Here is a 25,915-nt window from a genome sequence, read left to right on the forward strand (position 1 = left end):
GCTCGATACCATAGCAGTTCATAGCATTCTACCCCTACTACCCATATGGTCTTAGCAAGTCCCCTCATGTCTCTGGGCCTGCTTCCTCATCTGCGCCAGGGGAAAAACAGCTGCCAGGAAGAGTCAATGAGAGAATGCACATAAAGCCCTCGAGAGCACAGGGCTGGTTCTCCTTCCCATGACCTCCTGGGAGACAGGGACCCCAAGAGGTCATGTTAACATCAGACAGCAGGAATCCCACTCTGGAGGGATTAGGAGAGATCCCTCTCTGTGATCCAGGTGGATCCTCTGCAACATGTTCCCGGCCTTGGGCACCCTGTCCACTTGGCTAAGTCCCTTGGTTGGGGGAGGGGGGGTCTTTGCCAGGGCCTCAACCCACCCCCATCCCCCACCGCCAATCTGGGCCAGGATGGTCCCAGAAGCCCATCCACAACTCCAGGCAGAGGGACCTGTTCAGGTCCCACGGCTCTGGATTCTTTGCTTATTCCTCGCTGTTCCCTAAAGACTCGGTCCTTCCTGGGGCAGGAGCCCATCTTCTCCCCTGCGACAGTGGCAGGCATCACTCCCCACAAAGCAGGTGCTCAAAAAAAACCAAGCCCTAGGAGACAAAGGTGGGACAGGCCCCAGGGCAAGGCCCCCTCCACAGCCTGCCCTCTGAAGGGTGGAGGAGGTTCGGAGACATGGCCATAAAGGGTGGGCTGACCTCAGATTGGCACGAGCCTGGAGAGGTGAGTCCCATCCTTTGAGAGAGGGCATGAGTAGAGAGTAGGGAGACAGGGAGGCCCTCCTGGAGGAGGTAGGCTTTAGAAGCCCCATGAGAATTCCTGGAGCAGAATCAGATATCCATATCTCTCCAACCCACAATAGGTAGAAGGAGGAGGGGGCATGCCTTCCTCCACTTCTTTGATAAAAATCAGGAAATATGAAGTAACCAGGCGCAGGGGTGTGGGGGCAGGGAGACAAGGCAAGTGCCAGGATTTCAGCACCTTGGGCTTGCTGAGTAACCACAGGAGGAAGGAGCCCTTGCCAAATGCAGAGGTTACAACAGGCCTCCCTCCCTGCCAGGCCACAGTGCCACCCCGCCCCCTCACCTGACTCTGGAGCTCGCTCTGTTGCTTGAGGCGGAGGTTTTCCGGGGTGTCAGCCACCATGGTGAAGGACTGCTTGGGGTAGTGTCTGCAGGAAGGAAATAAAGAGTGAGGTCACTCTGGGGAAGGGGCAGGAACCTCTGATGAACACCATGTGATTAAAATAAAAACTTAAAAAAAAAGTAGTAGTAAAGGGGAATGGGACATGCATATCCAGGGGGACTTCCTGGAGGAGGTGGTGAGAGAAAATGCACACATCCAGAGTGGTGTTTCAAGAGGCTGACAAGGTCTAACTCAACTGAAAGGTGGGGACACATTAGCATGATGTCAGAAAATCAGCTTGAGGCCCCCGAGTGACAGATAACACTATAAGAAAGGCTGATGTTCGCCTGGTGCCTTAGTTCATCAAATCCCCACAAACACCCTCTTTTCCTGCTCTGACAGAAGGGAGAACTGAGGCTCGGACAAGTTGAACAATGTGGCCAAGGCACAGGGCCAGTAACTGGTAGCATCTAAATTTGCACCCAATCTCCCTAGGGCCCAGCATCCTGTACCAAACCCTCTAGTCTCCAGACACAGGACAGACCGGAAGCCTGTTCCCCAGAAAGAGCGCTGGCTTGGAGGTACCAGGAGCCAGGGCAGCCCTCAACGCCAAGCCTGCAGGGACCTCCAGGATCATACGAGGGGACCTCAAGGACCTTACTTGAGGGGGCAAGTGAGTGTCCCCTCACTTCCCAGAGGAGGAAATGGTGTGCTGGTGCCAGGCCCTTAGCACTTCGCTGTTTTCATAATTAACTTATTTATCACACTGGTTTCTTGTCCTCTACTTCTCCCTGAGGTGAGAGGTTTCTGGTCTCTTTTGTCCACTGATTTATCCCAAACTCCTTAGAACAGTAGCTGGTGTTCAACAGATGTTTGTTGGATAAATGAATGTCACACAAGGCACTGCACTGTTCTAGGCCAAGACTAGAACTCGAGTCTCCTATGTCCACTGGGCCATCAACAAGTCCCTCAGCAAACCAGCTACTGACAGGCAGCCTTGAGTCACTGGTTTGTGGGTATGTGCTGCTATGTAACACGGTTGCTGGTCCACACTAGTTCCAAATAGTTCATAGACTGGTGAGCAGCTTCTCTGAGCAGGAGCTGAGGTCTGGCCGTCTGGTCATTTGCAGGCCTGGGTGACCATACCTCACCACAACCATGATCACCTGCGGATTTCCAATTCACAGAAGAAGGTCCTCAGCCTTCTTCTAGGTATGTTCCACCCCGGCTGGCTGATACGCCCTAGAGCCAGAAATGAACTGCCCTCCTACTGTGCGCTCACCAAAGCTGGAAGGTTCTTGCTGGCAACACGCTGAGCCAGAGGTACCTGTGAAAACAGGACTTCCCTCCAGGCCACCACTTGTGAAGGGGAAGACTTAGGATTTGCAGAACTAAACCAAGGTGGCTAGGGAGGGGAGGGTGACTAGAATGGACACAGCGCTGGGCTCTGGCCCTGCCACTGACTCCCTGGGTGATGTTAGCAAAACCTTTTTCTGCCTGGGCTAGTTTCACTGTCCTGGACTGAGGTGATTCCGGCTGTACCCCACCCCCAGCTTCCACTGCCTCTCCTGGGTCCTCCCTCCCACATCAGCTCAGGCCTTCAGCAATCCCAGCAGAGGGAGAGGACAGAAAAATAAACACAGGTGCCTGCAGCTGGCAATAGAAATGGCCCATGGATGAATGAGGGGCTAGGGCTATGGATCCAGGCTCCAGGTTTGGCCCAGCTGCAGGAAGCTAGGGCCACCCACAGGTGAGGTGCTCCATTCAAAATTCCTTAGCAGTTCCAGAAAAAGGGAGGGTCATTGGGAGTCTGTTCCCAGATACCAGAAAGAGAATAGCAGGAGGCATCCAAGTAAGATCTTTAGCAGAAATGGCTAAGGTCGCGGGAGGGAAAGCTTCAGAGATGACCCTCCCACCAAATCAGAGTCCTTCTGAAAGTGTCATGGAGGTGAGGAGAGCACCCTGTAAGTAGAGACTCATGTGGCAGAGGAGGGAGGTAAGGTCCTGACACCAGAGGAAGGAAGGGAAGACACCCCCACCCCCACCCCAGGCAGCTCTGGCCCAGGACTTGAAGGGTCTGTTCGGCAATGGCATTGCTTAGCACTTGGTGGGGAAGGGTGGCCGGTGGGCTCAGCAAACACCCATGCTCTGGAGCCAGTCTGCAAACCTGGGCTTTCCCATGTGCCTGAATGTACAAGGTGAAAATGGAGGGCCAGCTCCCGTGGTCCAAGGACAGCCAGATGCAGGCACCTGCCGTGCACCCTCCACTCTGCAGTTTTCTGAGGCTTCTACGGTGTACACATGCCGCCGTGTTCCTCACACGCAGTGAATACAGAGATGGGCCCTCTGCAACCATGCGTGTCTCCTAGACGCCTACGGCCAGCAGGTCCACACCCGACAGCACGCGTTCCAGGCCACATTCACGCATCTCTGCCACTGCACCAGAAGGGTATCGGGAGATCCACCCCAACAGGCAGCAAGTGTCTCTTGATGATACTGCCAGGTGTTTCACCTTCTCTTTGGAGCCATCATGACCATCCCCCCCCCCCCCCCCCCCCCCGCCCCAGATCTAAGCACCCCACGGCCAAAACGCCAATCCCATCAGAAGGGAAGGGGAGCTGAACCTAGATGCGCATGCAGCTTAATCTGGCAGGAAGGGGGGGAAGTAGGGAAGATTTTAATCCTGCATCAGATTAACTAGATTATAGTGGAGCTCCAGAACCTCCAGTCTCTTACCCCACCTCCTAGACACAACCATGGGCCGGAGGAAGGCAGGCAGACATCTATTCGGTCAAACCCGTCCCCTCCCCACAGCCCCCAGCCCTGGCGAGACAACCGTGCCTTCCCCGCCTTCCCTTCCCTTGCTCACTGCGCTTCAGGTTCCCATAGCAACCCCATCCTCAGCTCCAGGCAGGAGCAGCAGACACAGAGAGTCTGTGGGGGTGGGGGAGGCGCCCACGGCAAGGGTGTCCTCAGCTGCAGAGGAGCCCATGAGGGCCAAACCAGGAGACTACGGATGCAGGATCCTTGGAGACCGTGGCAGTGAGGACGACAGGAGACACTGTTTCGGGGGGAGGACCCCAAATGTCGGTGCTGTGCCCTTCCCCCACCAGCATGACTGCCTTCCAAGAGGGCTGCAACTGATTTGACCTCCTTCCGGAGAAGCTGCTGGGAATTCCACCTTCTGCCTCCCTCTGTCCTCAGACTGAAGCTCTCCCCACCCATCACCCTCAGATTCCGGTCGGCGAACAGATGTGTGTGTGTTTGCCCATGTGGGCGCTGAGGCAGATGGGGGGTCATCACCCCAGCTAGTGACCCTGCTGGCACCCCAGCCCCACCAACAGGCCAGACCATGGTGAGGGAGCAGGGAGCCAGGGTGGGAAGAATTGGGTGTCCCAACCCTACCTGGAGCTGGGTGCAGAGCATGGTTGTTCTTTGTCCTTTCTGGTGGCCGGGCTGCACCAGCCCCTTGTTATCATTCCAGGCAGTGGGCCCTCTCCTGACGCCCTTCCCCACCTTTGACTGCGGTATCAGCTGCTCTGGGGGAGAGGGAGACATGCAGACTGTCCAAGTCCACTAGGGCAGGAAGCCTGGGGAGGGGTAGGGGTGGGGGGCTGCCGGGAAAGGGATCTAGCATCCATGAGGGCAAGATCAGGGACCAGCAGGGCAATCAGGCAGTGGCTGGCAGCAGCCTGGGCCTCTGGGAGAACTTAGAGGAACACCAAGTGACTTCTGGATAGACTGTATCCTGTGCACATTCTCTCGTGAAAACTGCTACAAGGTTTTGGGTTAGAAAAGGCAGGTATTATCACTGTGTCTGTTTTACAGATAAAGAAGCTGATGCTCAGTGTCAAGGACAAAGACCTTGCCCCGTGCACTCCCCTCTCCCCACCGGTGCCCAGGCATCTAGGGGCAGGCTGACATCTCTCTCAGATGGACCCCAGTCCACCCCCAGCTCTCAGAGCTCTGGGGAAAGATGTGCTTGGTGGGGCGGGTGGAGAATGAAGTACTTTATCTTTCAAACCCCACCAGTTCCCCCAGCTTGGTCATCATGAGAGACCCTCTGGAGGTCAGAAGGCAGGCAGACAGGCCGAAGCCACCTACTCCTTAAAACTTTTCTAAAGCAGGTATCTCAAGAGTCCAGCCAACAACCCACATGGATGCAGGAGGAGGGTCCTCCACCTCTCAGGGGCTTTCCCTGAGGACCTCTGAGTCACCTTCCTGATCAGAAGGACTATGAGGACAGGTGGGATGCAGAGAAGCTGCCAGGCTCAGGCTTCAGGCACACTGGAGACAGGGACAGCTTGGAGGGCACGGCCCCACTCCCGCTCCTGCCCTTAGCTGCATTCCAGAGGCCAAGCTAGAATAGACCAGAAAGCCCGGCTCTCCCTTTCTACAAGCAACCTTGCCCCTTTCAGCCTTGGACCCCTTCAAAAACTACAGCTTTTTGTTCAGGGAGGAACAAAAATACATCAACAAAAGCAACAAGGAGCCTTTGGTTTTACCAAAAGAAAAAAAAATAGCCCCTGCATCCTGCCTCTGGAAGGAGCGGCTGATTCCCCTGCTGGGAAGGCTGCCCACGGGCCAGCGGGGAGGGCTACTTTCTAACCCAGTTTCTCCCCAGTCCCCCAGGCCTGAGGGGCTGAAATGGTGGGGATAGGAGACAACAAGGAAGCACTGTTTGACCAGTCGAAAAAAATTAGCAGCCAGAAAGATCAAGGCCAGACATGAAGAATTTACCAGCCCTCAGGTATCAGAGACCAGATGAAAAATCAAAGCTGGTAGCTGTCCCCAATGGCAGTACACAAAGAAAAATGATTCTGCCAAGTTGGGTAAGGCATGCAAACTGGGCCTCAGTTTCCTCATCTCTAAAATGGGGGCATCAAACCAAAAAAATAAAATAAAATGGGGGCATCAGAGACGCCTGGGTGGCTCAACAGTTGAGCTCAGGCTCAACTGACCTTCGGCTCAGGTCATGATCCCAGGGTCCTGGGATAGAGTGCCGCATCGGGCTTCCTGCATGGAGCCTGCTTCTCCCTCTGCCTGTGTCTCTGCCTCTCTGTGTGTCTCTCATGAATAAATAAATATAATCCTTAAAAAAATCTTTAAAAAAATTAAAAATAAATAAAATAAAATGGAGGCATCAAGAAACAAAGTGGTCTCTGAGTTTCCTTGAGGCCCTAACATCTCTGAGGGTAAGACTTTGGGGATGAGAGTGGTGGCCCGGGGGAAGGGGAGTGCTGCATCTGGCCATGTGGATGCACCATTGACCCTGCCTCCTCCCTCCCCAACTCGCATCACATCCTCTCACTCCCACTCCTGGTGCTACACCCACTCCTTGGGACATCTGATCCCATTTTCTCCCCATCAGAGGCAGGGAAGAGGGAAGCAGCAAAGCCCCAGACCCCAGTCCTGGATCCACCCACCAATGAATCCAGGGACACTCTGAGCACCGAACCTCACCAGCACAGGCCTCACACACTCTGAGACCTGAGGGAAGGAGCAGGATGACAGTCCCTTATTTTCCAGAGCCATCTCCATCCTCATTAGCCCTTCACCACAGAGCTCAAGGAAACTGAAGGACGAGAGAAGTCTGTAGGCAGGCGGTGAAGAGGGGGAGGGTGCTTCTGAGTGTGCCCCCTTTCTTCCCTGGCCTGCCTCATCCATGTCCACCCCCACACTTGACAGCCCCAAAAGCTGGTTCCCCTAACCTGAATCTCTGCCTCAGGTGTGCAGGCTACATTAACTCATGGCCCCGAAGAGGGAGGAAAGGCCACATTCTCCCCACCCCCATCCCACCCCTGACCTCCACACTCCTAGACTATTTGCATGGAGACAAAGGGGCAGGTTTGTGCGTGCCAGCCCATCAGCCACACTTTCAGAAAAGGTAGTTTACAAAACAAATAACGGAGGGCATAAATATTCCTCTAACAGAGGGAGCAGACTCACTCCACTTATCTAGAAATTTCACCAAAGAACTTGATTGACAGTGGTTCTTGCACCACCAGCCATGGTGCAAAAGTGGAAAGGTGCACCTCTACCTTGCCACAGCAATGCCTGGTTGGCTGTGCCTGGGGAATGTGAACACAAACGCAGCCTATTCAGTCTGACTTGGCATTTCTTCCCGGCCCCACACCCAAATAAGTGTGTGTGTCTGGATATGCACCAGGTATGCATTTAAGGGCATGTCTGTGGGGGTCCATGACGGCCCAGCAGGCTGGCTGTGAGCTCTAGCCCGTGTTCTCTCTGTTGGCTAAGCCCAAAACAAGTCTGGTGCAAGGAGAGAAACTGAAGAGGCCTTTTTGCTGCTTACAGTCACTTTCTAGAAAATATTAAAATCTCAGTCTTGAGAAGCCACCAGGGAATGACAGACAGCCTTCTTCTCTCTTGACCACCCCCTTGCAAGATCCTGGCTCAGAGACTGGCCAGAAATAGGCACAACATAGAAGCCTCCCTGCACACCAAACTCACACACTCACTCACCAAGTGGGTCCAACTCCCTAGCAAAGGGCTAGGAGAGATCACTGGTCCCTCTGAGTCTTGAGCAGGAGGTACTGCTGAGAAGGAAGGAAGCCAGGCCTGAGGTCTACAAAGCGAGGCCAAGATGGGAGTGGGGGCAAAGCTACACCCTGGGAAGTCCCACGACTCAGGAACCTGAATGTCACTGGAAGATGGGGCCAGAGGAGAAAGGACACAGGAGGGAATGAGGAGGGGACATCAGCCCAGTGCACATGGCACATGGCAGGTGCTCATACTCTTTGGTCTAGGGGCCAGCACCCCTGGGTAGGAATTTGTAACTGGAGAAACTGAAGCTCAGACAAGTCCAGAGGGTACTGCTCGCAAGCCAGGCCCACTACATCTGGCTTATTGTGGACTCGCTATGTCAGGTTTACTGGCCCAGACTAGCTGCTCTACAGCGACGCAGTCGCCCCCACTGAGGGAATGTGAATGCCTGGGGCAAGGTGCTACTCTGCTCACTCCCAGCTGAAGTGAGGATCTCGGCTCTCATTCAGAGTCCTCCCTAGATAACATCCCAGCTGAGCCAAAGGTCAACTGGGCAGAGGCTAGGGCTGTAAAGGCTGGGGAAACAGAGAAGGGCCAACCTGCTCCTATGGCCAGGGTGGGGGTGAGGGAGCCAGGAACCTTTGCCTGGGCAGTTTGGAAGCAACATCCCGGAAGCGGTGCTTCATCTCCTGCCTCTCCTGGAGACCCCAACACCTGCAGGAGTCCCCCAGCCCCCCTGCTTGCTGCGGCCTCTCCAGAAGAAGTTAGAAGAGCTAAGCTGGGACTCTGGCATCAGGCTGAAAAAACGCAGAGAAAACAAGGACAAACCTGACTTCTTTCACCAACTCCCAATGCTCACTGAATTCTAGGCTACTAGAGTCTTAGGAAAAGACGTGAGTAAGCATCAGTCTGTGCCCACCCACCAGGCTCTGGGCTAGGCCCCGCTTCTGCCTAGAGAGGCAGAGGCTCAGCAGCTGCCCCCAGAGGAGCCTCAGAGCCCAGAATCTAGCTTTGAGTGGTCCAGTCCTGAAGGGGTTAAGCTGCCCCAGCCTCTGGGCTCTACTGAACCCCACCCCACTCCTCATCCGAGGGAGGAGGGAGGAAGTGGCAGAGAATCAGGGCTTGTGTGAGCCTTTAAGAATCCTAAGAATGTCCCATTTCCCTTGGGGGGTTGGGAGGGTTTGGTAGGGGGAAGAGGATCAGTGGAAGCTAATAGAAGAGCAGAGGCAGCTGAAGGAGGAGCCAGGACAGAGCTGTGACCCTCCTTCTACCCAGGGGCAACCTTCTGGTGCGCCAGTCCCTCCCAGAAGGGACAATGTCCAAGCTGCTTCTTGGGCCTGAGATTTGTGTCAGAAATCTCCTTTCCCAGCACCTGGCACCAGTTGGGACATAGCAGCTGGCAGGCAGTAGGTGCCTGATGAAGGTTCAAACCCCAGGGAGATGACACTGTGGTATTAAGAGGGCACTGGGGGTGCCGTAAAGGAGAGACTGCCTTTCAAAGGGGTTTAAGCCCCCCATCCTTTTTAGCCAAGTCCCAGCACTGCCCTCCTTGGCAAACTTCGGCTTCGGAGAGCCTCCTGACTGAGAAAAAGCCTAGACTCAAGTCAGATGCTGGATTCTTTGAATATTGATTTTGCCACTGCTTAGTGACTTGACCTTCTGAAGCCCTCACCTAGCAGAGCGGGAGGGGGAGGGGGCAGGGTGCCATGAGGGTGTGTGTGTGTGTGTATGTGTGTGTGTGTGTGTCCCCTCCCCCACACTGGGTTTACACTTGCTACAGATGAAGTCAACTTGCTACATATGAGGTCAACATGCAGGTGGAAGGTGGTGTGCTCTCTGGAATTGCATGGGACGGGAGGGGGGTGTCCTGGATGGAGTGAGTTCCCCACCTCTCCCTCTCTCCTCACAGCAGGATAGGCTGCAGGTCCCAGTGTAAAAGAAACAGAGCCCCAGCCAACTCCACTGGAATCCACAGCCTCCTTCACCAGGCAGGGAGGGAAGAGATCTGCCCCCAGGCTGGGCACCCCCTGAACATTGCCCCCAGTTCTCAAGGGATGAACACAGGGAAGTGCTAGAGCCGGAAGCCCCCAGAGCCTAGTACCCAGAACCTCTGGCAGAGGGCGGGTAAGAGAGGGAGATGAGGGGAGGCAAAACCAAGGGAAGGCAAAACTGACAATTCTCACAACAGGCCAGAGGACAGTCCCCTGAAGGACCAGGCTAGGCCCCTCTCGCACGGCGGGGTGCAACAGAAGGGTCAGGCCTGCTTCGCAGAGACCAGAATGTTTACTGGGTTCACTTGCTTGCCTGGGTTTGAACTAGCTTCTCACGGCCACATCATCTGGGGCAAATCCAGTCCCTTCCCCAGCCTCAGTTTCCCTCCCTGTAAAATGGGCATATCAGCAGCCCTTACTTCATTCTGCTGAGGTGAGGACTAAGCATGATGAGTGCTTATCAGGTAGGGTGCAGGAGTGCTGGGCAGCCTCGGGGAACAGGAGGAAGGGGGAAGGGAGGGAGGGAGGCAGGACTCACGCATTGCAGTAGGGGATCTTCTCATAGCCCTTGTAGTTTTTCATGTTGAGTGTCATCTTGCAGGTCTCGCAGTGGAAGCATGCTTTGTGCCAGAACTAGGGACAGAAGCAGAGGGAGGACAGCCGTCAGAACCAGGACTTCAGGGAGGGGCACTCGGTCCCAGGGACTGGAACATGGAATCACTCTGGGTGAGCTGGGGCCATCTCAGTGGTTCCGGCACCTGCTGACTCTCCCCTTTCTGCCCCCACTTCCCACTGGCCAGCTGTGTGAGCTAAGAGGGAGTGAGGAAGAGGCCAGATACAGCAGGGACAAGCTGCCCCCAGAAGGCGGGCCCCACCTCCCCAAGTTCTGCCCCTATGCGCGCGCAAACACACACACACACACACACACACACACACACACACACACACACACACACGGAAGCTGGAGAAGCCTCATTGCTTATGCAAAGCCGCACCAGGGTTGCTAAGAAGCCATTGGAAGAGTAGCTCCTCAGCTTTGACAGGGAGTAGAGAAGAGGAGGAGGGCCCCAGCCACCTTGGCACTCCTTGCTCCCCGCTCCAGGGCCCTGAGACACCCATGACAAAGACGATACCCACGAGGCCCCAGGACCGTTCCAGCTCTCACCTCCCACTTCCTGGGGAACCTGGAGTGGGAGGTGGGTGTCCCAAGCTCTAGTCACCATACCCAAACTCTTCCTACCCTTCCTCATCCTTCTCCCAGCCCAGCCAGACAACTGGTGGGACAGCACGTCCCAACTGCTCTCCCTCTGAGTCACTACAGAGCCTTGCTTGGAGGTGAAAACGCCCCACAGTGGACATCCCAGCTCCACCCTGACCAGCTTGTGACCTTGGTCAGGGCCTATGCCTCTGAGCCATTTCCAGGTCCGTAGAATGAAAATAAGGAAAACAGGGCAACCAGGTGGCTCAGTGGTTGAGCATCTGCCTTTGGCTCATGCTGGAGCTCCACGTTGGAGCCTTAGACCCCATGATCCCGGGGTTCTGGGATCGAGCCCCACATCGGGCTCCCAGTGGAGAACCTGCTTCTCCCTCTCCCTTCGTCTCTGTCTCTCTGTGTGTCTCTCATGAATAAATAAATAAAATCTTAACAGTGAAGATTAAATGAGAAATCACCTGTAAAGCACTCAGCACAGCACTTGGCCCCTCCAAGGACTTGACTGTTAGTTGCTGAGCACTGAGACAGGTGCAAACCCAGCCCAGGGAGCTCAGTGGCTCATGGTGGAGGTTTGCATATGCTGGGGAGCAGGTGGGGTGGCCCAACCACAGCTACATCGGGTGTGCCAATGAGTGACAGATAAGATTTCAGCAAAACCCAGGGACCAAACCAGGGAACAGAGTCAAAGACCAGGAGGGGGGATCCCTGGGTGGCTCAGTGGTTTAGCGCCTGCCTTTAGCCCAGGGCATGGTCCTGGAGTCCCGGGATTGAGTCCCACGTCGGGCTCCCTGCCTGGAGCCTGCTTCTCCCTCTGCCCGGGTCTCTGCCTCTCTCTCTGTGTGTGTCTCTCATGAATAAATAAAATCTTTAAAAAACAAAGACCAGGAGGGAAGGGGGCCCGAGGCCATAGAAGTGCCCCCATCCTGAGAAAAGCTGATGCTCAGGCCAACCCATGTAAATGAGATAGAAACTGACCGCCCGTCAGCCCAGGATGAGGCCCCAGGATCGACACAGCCCTGGGAGGCCAGCCTCCAGGACCCCCGAAGCTGGGCTGTGTGGTAGCCTGGCTGGTCTATCTGCCCCATTTCCATTGATCAGAGGAAGACACTCCCGACCCCTCAAAGAAGGAGGCCAGAAGCCAGGGAAGGGCCCAGGGAGACTTCCGAAGGTGCCCAGCACAGAGCTGCTTGTCGGCCATCTGTTAAGGAATTCCCCAGAGTCAGTGCTTTTCAAAACGTGTTGCCCAGCCAAGGGGCGCTTCTGAGACACTTGGGAGGAGGGGACAGAAAAAAAGGGAAGCTGAGGGACTGGGACATCACCTCTTCAACCCTGGCCCACTTCAACCAGAGACCAGAGGATAATTTGGGGGTAACTACCTTCCAACAGAGTCCTTTCCCTACCAAGTAGACTTGCCAAAGGTGGAATAGTAAAGGAAGTGATAGGAGAACCACACTTTTGGGAAGAAGGCCAGCTGAAGTCTGGGAGCAAAGGGATGGCTAGTGTAAGCTTGGCCCTCACCCCAACCTGGGCCTATCCCAGAGCCCAGCCCAGACTCCTGCCAGTACAAAACCCAGGCACACACAACCTGGCTGGGAAACCAGAACAGGGTAGGCCCTGCCCCCCATCAGCGCCCCAAAGTGACAGCCCCTCTCACTCCCCCAATGCCTGGGAGGTGCTGGCAGAGTGCCCCAGCCCTGTCACCACCCAGTCTGCTGGCCTCTGCCTGCCTAGCTGCACAGGCCCCTGCCTGGGCCTCCTGGCCTCCCCCCCACCCCCTCAGGGGCCTGCCAGGAAAAACATTCTCTGGAATCCGGACCATGACCCACTTTCACACACACATATGCAGGAATATGCACTGTCCTAGGACTGGGGACCTCCAAAGCTGCCTCCTGATTGACGTGGGGGAGACACAGGGCAAGAGGGAGGCAGCTCAATCCTAGCAGATGGCCTAGTCCCCACCCTGGATGTCCCCACCCTCAGGAAGGGGGGCAGAGCATGCTGGCCAGGCTGGGGGTACAGGAGCGCCACAAGAAACCTCCTAGCTGCCTTTTGGAGGAAGGGGAACCCCTAGCAGGGGATGGTACCCATTTCCATCAGTAGTTCTTCCCCCCCTCACCCCCAGAGACACCGTGCTCTCAGCTAAGCATGTTAGAGGCCCAGGCAGTAGTGCCTTGCTCCCTTACAGAGCTCAGGAGCAGGATAATGAAAATGAGAGTGGCCTGATTGCCTTCAGCATGTCTACTGAACTCAGGTTCCATGCCCTGAAAAGTGGTCTCACAGAGGTGTGGGGTGGGGGCATGGGAGGGATGAGATGACCCAGATGCAGGCTCCAAGCCCAGCACAGATCCCGTCACTTCCCTCCTCCCTCTAGAGGAGGGCTCCAAGGTTAAAGAAAATCTGGTAGCTCCCACTACTGTCTCTTTGGACAAGGGTGGGCAGGGGGAGTAGATGGGGAGAGCAGAAGGCGGTAAGTCACCCAACAGCCCCTGTGAGCCAAGCCTGAGCTGGGGACACCAAGGGGATCCCAAGATCAAGGAAATCCCATCCCTATTTCAATCACGTCTGGCGAAGGGCATGGGGAAATAAATCAGTACAACCCCAGTGACCTGTCTACTTCCCTCCTCTGCCCCATACGCCCTATCCCAGAGTAAGAGTGTCATCCCCCCCCCCACCCTCTCCCCCAGCCACCTTTCCTGGAGGCCCCAGATAAGACTTGCGGAGATGCATTCCTGAGACTCTAGTCTCAGGGGAGCAAAGTACACCTCCGGGTGTGCCACTCTAATCCTTCCTGCTGCCCTAGAAGTCCACTGCTTCCCTAATCACAAAAACCAGCCTCTGGGGCCAGTTAGAAACCTCTGTCCATTTCCAGGTTCCAATGGTGCCCTCAGCATTCTTCAGGTGCATCTCCAAAGCTGCAACCCATTCTACTGAAAACCCACTCCACAGAAGGCCAAATGGAAGCTGAGCGGGACAGAAGCAAGATCCCCCACACTTGGTCAAGGCCTTGGGCCAGCCTCTCTTTCTCTCTCTCTCTGAGATCACTGTGTAAGTGGGGGAAGTGGCTGCTCACAGTTCTGGGGGAGGGAGATGCAGTGATCTCCAGGTCACTGTGCCTGCAGCCAGGCACCCTGCCCTCTGAACCCAGGCTGCCTGGGGTGGCCATGACTCAGGGTTGGAGTATGAGGCCCTTTTCTCCCTCTCTGTTGCCAAGGGTTACAGTGTCTCCCGTCCCCCTCCAGGAACAACTCCAGCTGTACCCAGGCCATCCCCTGGCAGGGCCGGGTCACCATCCTAGCTCGGTTGGCCACCTGGGCTGCTGGCTAAAAGGAACAGGCCTTGGGTGCACCTCCCCAATTTTCCAGGGGAAGATGGTTATTCCTAGCGCCCCAGCTCCACACAGGAGCCCAGGCCCAGAACATTCCTCAGGCCAGAGTCAGGAAGGAGTGGACTGCTATAGACACTGTGAGACAGTGTCGATAAAGGTACCTTTTGCAAACACAACAAACACAAGCGCTGAGCATAAAGAACTTCAGATTAGGATTTCAGCTCTGGCTGAGCAGGGAATGAGCCACATGATCTGTCTGAGCCTCCATTTCTGGGGCTTATCATCTACAGGAGCAATCACATCTGTTTTGTGAAGACCAAACCTGGCACGTAGCAGGAAGGAGTAGCTACTGTGAATGGATGATCAAAAAGTGATTGTTGGGTATTCTCAGCGTCAGCTGGGAAAGTGGGACATTGAGGCTACATGGTGTCTTGCCCAGCTGCCTTCGGCCTTGTTACCCCCTGTGGGGGTGGCTCAGACCACCAGAGACGGAGAGCCCTACCAACGAGGCGTTCCAGGGAGAACTAGCAGCCTGCTAACCCTCTAGCCTTCCGCAAGGTCTCCACCTGTTTTCTGGGGCCTGGGGAAGTAAACCAGGGGACAGCACTCTTGCAGTACAGATCCCCAGATGCAAATGCTTCCCAACAGGGTCATTTCCCAACAGGGTCACTTCCCAACAGGGTTGGGGACAAAACTTCACCCTTCTCAAAATGTAGAGGAGGATGTTTTGAGACACAGACTCCCTTCCTCCCCAAAAGCCCTGCAGCAGCCATTCACAGGCTGAGCCTGGCACAAGGCAAGTGCTCAATAAATATTTGTCCAATGAATGAGCGAATGAGGTCACCCCATTTCTCCCCCAACTCTAAGCCCAGAAGTCCTCTGGGGAAGCACATTTCAATCTCCTTCCTCGAACGCCATCATCAGCAATACATATTTATTCAGCATGCACAGCACACTGGGTACTGCAGGTGGGGGGCAGGGTGGCTATCAGAAGTGACATGGCCTCTACCCACCTAAGCCCTTGGGGGATAAGGCTCAGGGAGAAGAAAAAGCTAACAGCAAGGACGTAGTTTGTGCTCTGGGTCACATCGTGAGCTATGTACCATCAGGAAATTATAGTGAAATGAATCTAATTTGACTCTCTCCTATAGTAAATGGGAGGCCTTGGGAAGTTGGTTAGCAACCACACCTATAAGACTGTATGTTCTTCCTCCCAAGTTTCAGTCCTTTGGGCACCAGGTCCCTAGTCCAGGTGCTTGGCTTTATTGCCTGTAGAGGGTTTGGAGGAACAGGTCTGATACCTGAATATTCTAGGCCTCCAGCTCAGTGCAAGAGTGGGGGAGGTGTCCCCAGGGACACTTCCTGTAAGGAGAGCTCTAAAAAGAGGGAAGACTAACCAACACCCACTTCCCAGGGCAACCCCACCTGAATGTCCTCTTCCAGTTAGGGCAAGAGAACCCCTGGAGAAGGCACCTTGCAGGATCCCTACCCCCTCACCTCTGGCACACAGCACCAAAAGACTTTATGTGGGAGCTGGGTGTGGGGATGGACCAAGTAACCCAGAAAGATAGGGAGGACACAGCCTATATCACATCCCCTTCCAGGCACTTTGGCAGGCACTTCAGCACACTGCCCTGCCTCCAAGGAAATCATATCATTCATACCCATCTGACAGATGGTGACTACTGAGGCCTACAGCCATTCATAAAGCTGGTGGGAGCAGACCTGGAACCAGGGCCAAGTCTCCCAACTCCAGGCCTAGCAATCCCTCCACCATATATTGCTTCTGCCTTATATGGGTGAAAGAGCCCACAGCCTCTTCCCAGTTCATGACTATGGAGAATAAGAGGGTGGGGTGGGGGGCATGTGGAATGTAAGATGCAGAAGACAAAATCCCTCCCATCAAGGAAAGGCCAAAATCCCAGTGCGCAAGGACAGTGAGTTCTTCAGCTAGTGCCTTCAAGTTCAAGTCCTGCCTGCCAGAAATTGGCGCGGTCTTTGGGAAGGTCAGCACCCTCATTGCTTGGGCCCACAATATGGCCCTCCTGTCCTCCTGCCCAGCCAAGCCCAGGAGAGACGATGGAACAGCAGCAGCCCCATATACCTCCTGACTCCAAAAGCAAGTTCAAATGTATTTCTGTACCTGGGAATGATACCCGTGGCCCTGACTCATAGACAGGCTAAAGATCACTGAGGAAGCTTCAACAACAAGGGGGAGGGAAGAGACAAAAAGTATCCAATGAACTATTCTTTCCCAAACAAAACCTGGCTCCAGGTGTGCAATGAAGTTGGCCCCAGGGCCCTGCACTCACTACTCTTCCATTCCATGCCCCCCCAACCTCTGCCAGTTCAGACAGGTCAGAAGGGATATTTGGATTTGGAGTCAGCTTTGGAAGGAGACAAAACCACAGAGCCCTCTCTTCCAGAGTGGGGAGGAGATGCAGAGGGGAGGCATCGCCTTAGGATCTTAGGGAGCTTAAAAGACCTATCCTACCCCAAACTGCTGGAAACACCCAGTGCTACTCTTCAACCCCCTCCAAAAGTATAATAGCAACCAGATGAACAAGTCCAGCATGGATGGGGGGGTGGGGGGGAGACGACGAGTAAAGGCCCCCGGGGGACCGTGAATTTCCAGAAGGCCACCTTCCCTTCTTGGCTTCCCCAGAACTCAGCCAACCCCACCCTCCATTGGGGAAACCTGCTTTGAAAAGTTAGCTCTTTGTTCTACAGGCCAGTCTCAGCCTCTGTGCACAATTTCAAGAGATCTCTGCAAAGCACCCCCCCCCACCCTACTCCAGCACCCGACCCCGCCCCGTTCTGGCTGGGCGGCCTAGCCCCGGGAGTTGGCTTCTAATTTGAGGTGGGGGCTGGGAAGCGATGGAGGATATCTCCTAGTCCCTTAAGCCCTGAACCACCGAGGGGGTACAGGTCGTCCAAAAAAAGGTGGGGCTTGGGTCCTTATCCGAAGCCCAATTCATCACATGCAACACTCGCGCCTGATAGCCCCAGCCCCCCGGTCTCCAGGCCACGAAGTCCGGCCATTTGCGGCCAGCGCTGACGGTTTCGCTGGGCCCCCCAACCTCTGCCCCGCCCCCCCCGCCGCCCCCTCCCCCTCCCCCCTCCCCCTCCCCCAGCGCCCGGCGCTTCCGCCTACTTGGCGCTCAGCGCGGCGGGGAGAGGGAGCGGCCGTCTCCTCTCACTCTCTCGGCCCTAGGGGGCGGGACTGCACCCCTAACCTTCCCCCACCCCCCACCCCGGGGCCTGGCCTCCCCACTCCTCTTCCGTCCTCCCAGCCCCAGGGCTCAGAGCCCACTATTCTCCAGTAGTGGCAACCGCCAAGCGTGGACTCCCTGCCGCGCCGCACATCCCCCGTCTCCAGACTGGGGTCTGTCCCCACACCCCATGACACCGCCCTCCCTCCCTCCTCCCGGGATCGCGGGGTTGAGGCGGCACAGACCCGGCCCTTCTCTCCTCCCCTAATCCGGAGCATTGCTCGGGGGTTGCGAGGACGCGCCTCCCGATCCCGGAGCTCACCTTATCCAGACAGTTCACCTTCTCCGTGGGGTACACGATCTTGCCGCACCGGGCGCAGTTGGGATTCATGGCTCCGGGAAGGGCTGGGGCGGGGACGCCCGAGCTCGCGCGCGTTCTCTTTCCCCGGAGCGAGCTGGCGGGAGGCGGCCGCTGCTGCAACTACACAGGCAGCGGCGACGGCGGCTGGAGCTAGGGAACTGGCCTCCGCCTCCGCCCTCCTTCCCCTAATAAACACAGCGGGGAGGAGGGGCTGCACCGGGGCGGGGACGCGCCGCGGGCGCGGGCAGGGGCGCGCGCGGGCGGCGCGCTTCCCGGGCGACGTGGGGCTGCGCGGGGGCGGATTCCGGGGAGGGCGGCTGGGCAGGGGGCGCGCGCCTAGGTGCGTCCAGAGGGTCCCCCGTGCGCGGGCGCCCTCCAGCAGAAGGTGCGGGGAGAAACGCGCCCAGAGGCCAGGGACCCCGCGGCGCTGGAGGCGGCGGGGAGCCGGTCTGGCTGCACATCTGGGGCGCCCGGGCTGCGGGAGGCGGGCAAAGCCCTCGCACCTTGAGGGTGGGGCTAGAACCCTCCTGAACGCCCGATCGGATTCACCAGATTCGGGGACTTTCCTTTGTGCCTGTCGGTACCTGGCGTGAACCTGCGGACAGAACGGGAAGCCCCTGCCCCGCCCCTTAGTTAGCCTCCCTTCCCCCCACATCCTTTCCCACATTTGTAGGGCGGAACCCGTACAGCTCCTTGTAGCCCCGGCTAGTTCTTCCCTCCCCGACCTCTGTCCTGTCGCTGTCCCAGGGTTCTCCGGGTCCGGACACCATCTGCTTTCCGCTTGGCCCCCTTTCTTCCTTCATTCCTTTCTCCTTATTCCCTACTCTTAGTGTAGTAATGTCTTAGCACCCAAAAGAGTCATGTCCAGGCGCAGCAGCGACGTGGGGGTATAGCTCAGTGGTAGAGCATTTGACTGCAGATCAAGAGGTCCCTGGTTCAAATCCGGGTGCCCCCTTCGTGGTTTTTCCTCCACGCTGTGACGAGCATTTAACAACTTGGATTAGCTATTAAACATTGGATCCTAAGTTAAGAGAAAACAGAAAGTAGGGTTTTTTTTAAATGCCTTCCGCGTTTTCCAACCTTAGCAGAAAGCTTTCAGTTTTGCTTTGTACCCACCAGGAGAAGGACTGGGTGCACGCACAAATCCAAGTACAAAAGCTGCGTGTCCCTATTATCCGCGCCAGAAGAGTCAGGGTTTCTGTGGCCGCTGCCAAGCAGCCTCACGCTGGGATCGGGGAACAAGATTACCCACCCACCCCCCAATTTGGCTTTCCATTTCCGATGAGGGAGGTGGACGGTCAAGATAAGGAAACCCACAAACACCTTTCCCCTACTTCAACTTTCTTTATTAACAATGTCATGGACCTGCTATATTCACCCTTCCCTATTGCTCATGACGCAGGCAGGGTGAAAGCACTTGGAAAATGTTAAAATAGCGAATGCACACCCATAGGCTCATTTTAATTTATAAAAATAAAGTTACATCCGGATGCAAACTGATATATACTGATGCCCTGACTCTCAAACTTGAGCGTGAATCAGAATTACCAAAAGAGCTTGTTAAGACACCCCCAGTTTCTTTCTGATTTTGTAGACCGGGAGTGGAACTTCAAGAATTTGCATTTGTAACCAGTTCCTGGGTGCGGGTGCTGCTGCTGCTGCTGCTGCTGCTGGTGGTGGTGGTGGTCAGGGTTCCACACTTTGAGAACTGCTGAACTGGTAATAGGGGGCAATTGAGTTTCACAAGGTAGGGCAGATATCTATTGGGTTCATGACTGACAATTATCACTGTTGGGCTACAGGGAAACATTGTGTTAAATCAACAAGGGCAACCCCCTCGACTAGATTTTGCCCAAAAAAAGGAAAAATAAAGGAGAAAGGGAGAGACATGCTGCCTGGGTCAGGGGGCAGCTGTGATATTTTAAACCGGGAATCTGGTTGTGTCATCCTTCGGGGCCCCTGGGGAATACTCCAGTGCATTTTTCCCCATAGCTTTCATAAATGTGAGAGGCATTCAAAGTCTAGATAGATATTGAGATTGAGCAGAGCCACTGTCGGGTGAAAAGCCCAGTCCCAAGATATAGCCAGGTTTTCACCCCGTTTCTGGACACCAGGCCTCAAACTTACCACCTGTAGTTTTATCCAACCAAAGCCCTCCCTTTGAGCTAACATAAAGAAGGAGAAAGCCCTTCACTTTTGACATATCTTCTCTCTGTGTGCTGGGTCTTAAACTTCGCAACCATGTAGATACGCCTTCTGAACTTGGGATTCTGTTCTCACAGTCTTCTCAGAGTATGAACTCAGCGCAATAATATTGCCCAAAGAGAAATATAATTAATATTAAACTGATAGATCTCAGTCTCAGAGATGAAAATAGTTTGGTGCCTTCTTTTTACATACAAGTGGGCTTCTTGCCACTGAGTTGGGGTATATACTGAGTGGGCAGAGTAATCACCGTTCAACCTCTGGGGTTTTGCTCTTTGCTTCTCAGATATAAGGAACAAGTACCTGCTGGGGGAAATCAGACAAGTGAAAGATTGGGATTCCAAACAGTTTTGGATTCAGAACCTACAGAAGTCCAAGTTATACCTGAACAACTGTGAAAAACAGTAAAGGCAGCCAAGGGGGCACCCGGATTTGAACCGGGGACCTCTTGATCTGCAGTCAAATGCTCTACCACTGAGCTATACCCCCTCTACTGGTAGAAGCCTGGTAAATTCTCTTTACCACAATGCTAAATTTTTCATCCTGAAAACTATTCAGTTAGTTTCTTAAAAAAAAAAAAAAACAAGTTTCTTCTTGCTAGGTGATACTGAATTTTCTAGTAAGGAGGAACAAAATTAAAATACAGTTGAAGACATGGCATTTTGAAAATGCGTGAACTCAGATACCAATCTGCCTTTTCAAAATGGGCTCAATTCTTTATCCACAATCCAACCCATCTCTTTACCCAAAGAAGTCAGAAAACAACCTTTTGCAAAACTGGGTGGGGAATCCTTTTGCCTGGTCTCTCTAAAAAAGATACAAACACCAGCTAACAAGATACCCCTAGGAGATGTTCCAGGAGTATACTCTCTAGGGGTGGCTCTCCCCTTTTATGGAGCAACTTAAGTAGAGACTTTATGGAGCAACTTTAGTAGAGACTTTAGGTGCCAAACACACTTTCTGTTCTTACAACAAGTTTAAAATCTAGTGAACACAAACAACAAACTAGAAAGTTAAGATCTGAAAGACATATAAGAAACAGTTTGGTTATCTGGGAGGGCAGGAATGCTAGGTAGCAGAAATGACTACTGCAAATCCCTAGAGCCAGAGTGGCTGGACAGGTGGACAAGGGGAGAGCAATTCAAAAGAGCTGCACAGGTAGCCTGGGCCATAGAGGGCCTTGTAATCCAAGGTAAGGAGTTTGGATTTTATTCCAAATGGATGAAAAGCCAGCCATTGGACAGTTTTGAGCGGGGATTTGAAATCATCACCCACACTACTGTGGGACTCAAGAATTGGCATAAAGAATACATACAATAGGATATTATTCAGCCTTTAAAAAAAAGGCAGGTAATTTTGCAATATTTGACAACATAGGACATTATGCTAAGTGAAGTAAGCCAATCATAGAAGGACAAACACTGAATAATTCTACTTATATGAGGCATCTAAAACAGTCAAACTCATAGAAACACAATAGAATGGCTGCCAGGGATGAGGAAAGAGACACATGGGGAATTGCTAGCCAATGGCTATAAAGTTTCAGGTATACAAGATAAGTAATTTCTAGAGATCTGTTATACAATAGTGTGCCTATAGTTAACAATATTGTACTGTACACTTAAAAATCTGTATGTCTGGGTGGCTCAATTGGTTGAGCATCTGACTCTTAGTTTTGTTTCTGCTCAAGTCATGATCTCACGGTGGTGAGATGGAGCCCCACATCAGGCTCAGTGTTCACTCGTTCTCAATAAATAAATAAATAAATAAATAAATAAATAAATAAATAAATAAATAAATAAATAAATTCTTTAAAAATCTATAAAGAGGGTAGATCTCATGTTAAGTGTTCTTGCCACAATAAAGGAAAATAAAAAGGTGGACACAGAGACAGATTAGGATGCTATTGCAGTAGTGCAGGTGAGAGATGGTGGTGGTGTCTTAGACTACAACAGTGTACTTATTTCCTATTGCTGCTGTAACAAACCACCATGAACTTATTTCCTTAAAACAACACAAAAGTATCATCTTACACTCCTGGAGGTCAGAATTGCAAATCAAATTCACTGGACTAAACTCAAGGTGTTGACATGCCTGTATTCTTTTGGAGGCTTTAGGAGAGAATTGGTTTCTTTGTTTTTTGTTTGTTTGTTTTTGTTTTTGTTTTTGTAGTTCTCGGAGGCCACCTACATTTCTTGGCTTATGGCCCCTTCCTCTATCTTCAAAGCCAGGGTAGTATCTTCTTACCCTCTGATCTCTGCATCCATCCTCACATCTTCTCTCGGTCTCTGACTCTAATCCTCCTGCTTCTCTCTTATAAGGACCCTTGTGATTAAATTGAGTTTATCTACATAATCCAAGATAATCTCCTGAATTCAAGATTCTTAACTGAACCATACCTGCAAAGTCCCTTTTATTTTATAAGCTAACATATTCACAAGAGGATTGGGACATGGAGATACCTAGAAGGCCATTATTTAACCTCCTACAGTGAGAACAGCAGAGCTGGAGAGGGGTATAGGTATCCAGATTGATCATGACAGAGGAGCTCCATGATTCCTGTACATTGGATGGCTTGAGGAAGAGGAGAGAAAGAGACAAATCAAGAGTGACTCTTCTTTTTTATATTCACTCTCTTGGTGAATGGTTATGTGGTTTCCTGAGATAAAGAACACTGGGAAAGGAGTATGTTACGAGGGAAAAAATTAAATTTATTTTAAAACTCTTACCCAGAAAGTAAAACAGGATACCCTCCTATCCTCCTGGACTTCACATTCTAATATGGGTCAACATGTTAAGAGAGGGGTGCTGCCCCATAAATGTTGAAGAGGAGATGTTAAGAGTGCAGTTGAAGATCCTGTTAATTCTAGGGATCAGGGAGAGGTCTGGGTCGGAAATGTAATTCTGGAGTTGTCGGTGTACAGTGGGCAGTTGATGAAGGAGGTGGTCAACCCTAGAAGTGTGCTAGATTGGGCTCATACTGCTTGTGAGAGCTGATGATTGAATTTTCAGGAATTTAAAAAGCCAGTTGATTTCATTTGGGTAGCTTGAAATTGGTGGGTGGGATAGTTGCACCATGGGAATTAGCAAATGCTATAAATCAGGTCCTCTTAAGCCAGCTGTTAGCCATTTACCAGCATACCACTGCTTCTGACAGATTCTAATTTTCTCAAAAAAGGAAGAGGCCAGCTTTTCAGCTAAGAGAGTGAGGAAAGCTAAGATATGGAAGGTTTAAGACAGGAGAAAGTGTGTGGAATAAACATTTTGGAGACTGAGAAAGTGAACCTAGCTAGTCAGCCAGTGGTGTAGGAATACTAGGCAGGGAACACTAGCCTGTTTGAGACTGATGTGGTGACACAGGACTTGTGAGTTCTTCTCCGACAACATTCAGCTGCTTGAGTGCTAGCGTGGTGTAATGTAATAGTTGAGTTTAATCAGGATTGTGGTTTGGCTATCAAGTACAAACTAGGGTGTGTAGTGAACCAGGCACTGTGCCAACTACTGTGGGGGAATCCAAGGAGGAATGTAAAGTGATCCCTGCCCTCAAAGAACTTACAGTCTAGTTGGAGAAACAAGATACATACTCCAGGGGAAGAAATTAGTGACAGTCGAGAAGGCAAATGCAGAGTAGCAGAACTGCAGAGACAGGTAGTGGATAATGAAAGAAATGAAGTCACTGCCTTTCTTATAAATTGGTAGTGAGAAAGAAGAAATGCGCAGGCGACTGCACCTGTACAAAGCAACCGAAGGGCTTTCTGATCTTGGGGAAACCTGATGATGTTTGAAGAAGCCAGAGAAAGTGACTGAAGATGCTGAGAACGGAGACAATAGAAGCTCGTCTGGTACAGGAGCGGAGAGGGTCTGAAGAATGACAAGGGAAGCACTTCCTCTCTTGCACAAAGTACTGGGCTGGGGATTCAGTGCAGCTCAGGTTGCAAGCAGGGAAAATGGTAATGCACAGAAGAGTTAATTCCCAGAAGCTAGAGGTAGAAAAGCCTGTAGTTGTTGGAAAGAAGGAATCCTATCCACACCCCTCCCACAGGACCTTCAAGCCTGGGTCAGAGCTGACTTTGCATTCCTCTCCCACCCCTGGGTCCAGATCACCTCTGCAATCTTCTCTTGGTTCTTTGTATCACCCCCAGAAAACCTCAAAAAATCGATCACAGGTACCAAACCATTATTAATCACCAGAAAGGTCTGGTCAGTGAACACTACAATTAGGATATAATCCCTCTTTCACCAGCAGAGGGGGTATAGCTCAGGGGTAGAGCATTTGACTGCAGATCAAGAGGTCCCCGGTTCAAATCCGGGTGCCCCCTGCTGTATTCACTTTTAAGCCTTAGCACCCTCATAAGATGATTAAAAAAAAAGAGAGAGAGAGAGAGAGATAATACTAAGGAAATGGTCATCCTGTCCATTCTGCTCAGGGTTCTGGAACACACACAGAAAGTAATGAACCACAGCACTGAGGATTTCATGTTCTAATACCTGAGTCAACATGCAAATAAAGGAATTAGTGTATGAGGTAATGATGTCCTTAACCATTCCAGGGCCCTTTTATGCAGGTCAGTGGTTCCCAAACAATGGTCTGAAGATTACCCAGTGTCTCAGAGACACTTTCTAGCAAGAGAAAGTTAGTTTTACAATAGTACATTATTTACCTGTTTCTTGAGTATTCAGTAGAGCTTTCCAGAAGCTACCATGTGTGATATCATAACAAATTTTGTATGGGAACATGAAAATCCAGCTGTCTTCCATTAACCCAGACATTAAAGGGATCCCCAAAAGGATGTAAAGCAAAGTCACTCTTCTCATTAAATTATTTTTGTTTGGGGACGCCTGGGTGGCTCAGCAGTTGAGCGTCTGCCTTAGGCTCAGGGTGCGATCTCGGGGTCTGGGATTGAGTCCCGCATCAGGCTCCCTGCAGGGAGCCTGCTTCTCCCTCTGCCTGTGTCTCTGCCTCTCTCTCTCTCTCTCTCTCTCTGTCTCTCATGAATAAATAAATAAAATCTTTTAAATAAATAAATAATTTTTGTTTGGGAAGATGTATTTTTCATTTTAAGATGTTATGTATTTTTAATAAGCGTAGACTTATTATCTTAGGTGAATTAAATAAACATCTCACAATTTTAATGTCTAATCTGGTCAATGTCGATAGACATAACCTATATAAACAAAAACTCTTTGGGGTCCTCAACAATCTAAGAATGTTAAGAGGTCTTCAGACGAACACTTGAGAACCACTACTCTTAGTAAAGAGAGGGCTCAGGGGAGAGCATGCTTTGGTTGTGAAATGGCACAGGAAAGGTATGACATTTGAGCACAAATTTTGAAGAACATGAGGATAAAGCAAGAGTCCTGAAATCCTAAGCAGTCTGGTGCTGCTGGAGAATGAAGTGTAAGAGGCAAGGTGATCAGAGATGAGCCCAGAGAGAAGATAAGCCATTTCAGAGACTCCAATACTGTGCTAAGAGCTTGGACTTTATTCTATAAGCCCTGGAGAGCCAGCTCGGTGTTTTAAGCAATAAAGTGTTATGGTCAGACACTGGTAGTAGCACCAGCTAAGACAAATACAGGGAAGCCTGGCTGGCTCAGGGGGTAGAGAATGCAACCACTGATCTTAGGGTTAAGAGCTTGAGCCCCATGTTTGGCATAGAGTTTACTTTAAAAAAATAAAAAGAAGAAAAAAACTAATACAGGAAGAAGAGCAGATTTCCTGGGAAAATGATGATTTCTGTTTTGGACATGCCAGGTTTGAAGTCCCTGTGCAGTAGAGGTATCCCAATCACCATTTCCGTATATTGGTGAGAGCTAAGCAGAAATGTCTGGGCTTGCAGATATAGATGGGGGAGCGATTAGCATATAGACAATGATTGAACCTATGAAATACAGGAGGACATATAGCCAACATAGTGGCTAAGGGCCTGTGTTTTGAAATGAGCCGGATTTCGGGGACATTCCAGCTCCACCTTTC

General features: G+C 52.3%; 1 protein-coding gene and 3 non-coding genes across 4 annotated transcripts in view; 2 read left to right on the top strand and 2 right to left on the bottom strand.

The window, feature by feature from the left end:
• LASP1 (LIM and SH3 protein 1) overlaps positions 1–17,914 on the bottom strand; it is a 39,882-nt gene extending 21,968 nt beyond the window's left edge. Inside the window, exons 1-3 of the mRNA XM_055321937.1 lie at positions 17,698–17,914; positions 10,164–10,258; positions 1,092–1,176 (exon numbers count right to left, since the gene is read on the bottom strand). Of these exons, the coding sequence (XP_055177912.1) occupies positions 1,092–1,176; positions 10,164–10,258; positions 17,698–17,766 (249 nt within the window). The 5' untranslated portion in view covers positions 17,767–17,914. The remainder of the gene's footprint in view (positions 1–1,091; positions 1,177–10,163; positions 10,259–17,697) is intronic.
• Positions 17,915–18,619: 705 nt separating this feature from the next.
• Positions 18,620–18,691, top strand: TRNAC-GCA (transfer RNA cysteine (anticodon GCA)). Its single transcript has one exon. It is a non-coding gene; the product is annotated as a tRNA-Cys (tRNA).
• A 1,667-nt stretch (positions 18,692–20,358) lies between these two features.
• Positions 20,359–20,430, bottom strand: TRNAC-GCA (transfer RNA cysteine (anticodon GCA)). The gene has a single exon. It is a non-coding gene; the product is annotated as a tRNA-Cys (tRNA).
• Positions 20,431–24,188: 3,758 nt separating this feature from the next.
• TRNAC-GCA (transfer RNA cysteine (anticodon GCA)) lies at positions 24,189–24,260 on the top strand. The gene has a single exon. It is a non-coding gene; the product is annotated as a tRNA-Cys (tRNA).
• Positions 24,261–25,915: the final 1,655 nt, after the last annotated feature.

Source organism: Nyctereutes procyonoides, unplaced genomic scaffold (genome assembly GCF_905146905.1).
Source record: "Nyctereutes procyonoides isolate TBG_1078 unplaced genomic scaffold, NYPRO_anot_genome, whole genome shotgun sequence".
NCBI lineage: Eukaryota > Metazoa > Chordata > Mammalia > Carnivora > Canidae > Nyctereutes > Nyctereutes procyonoides.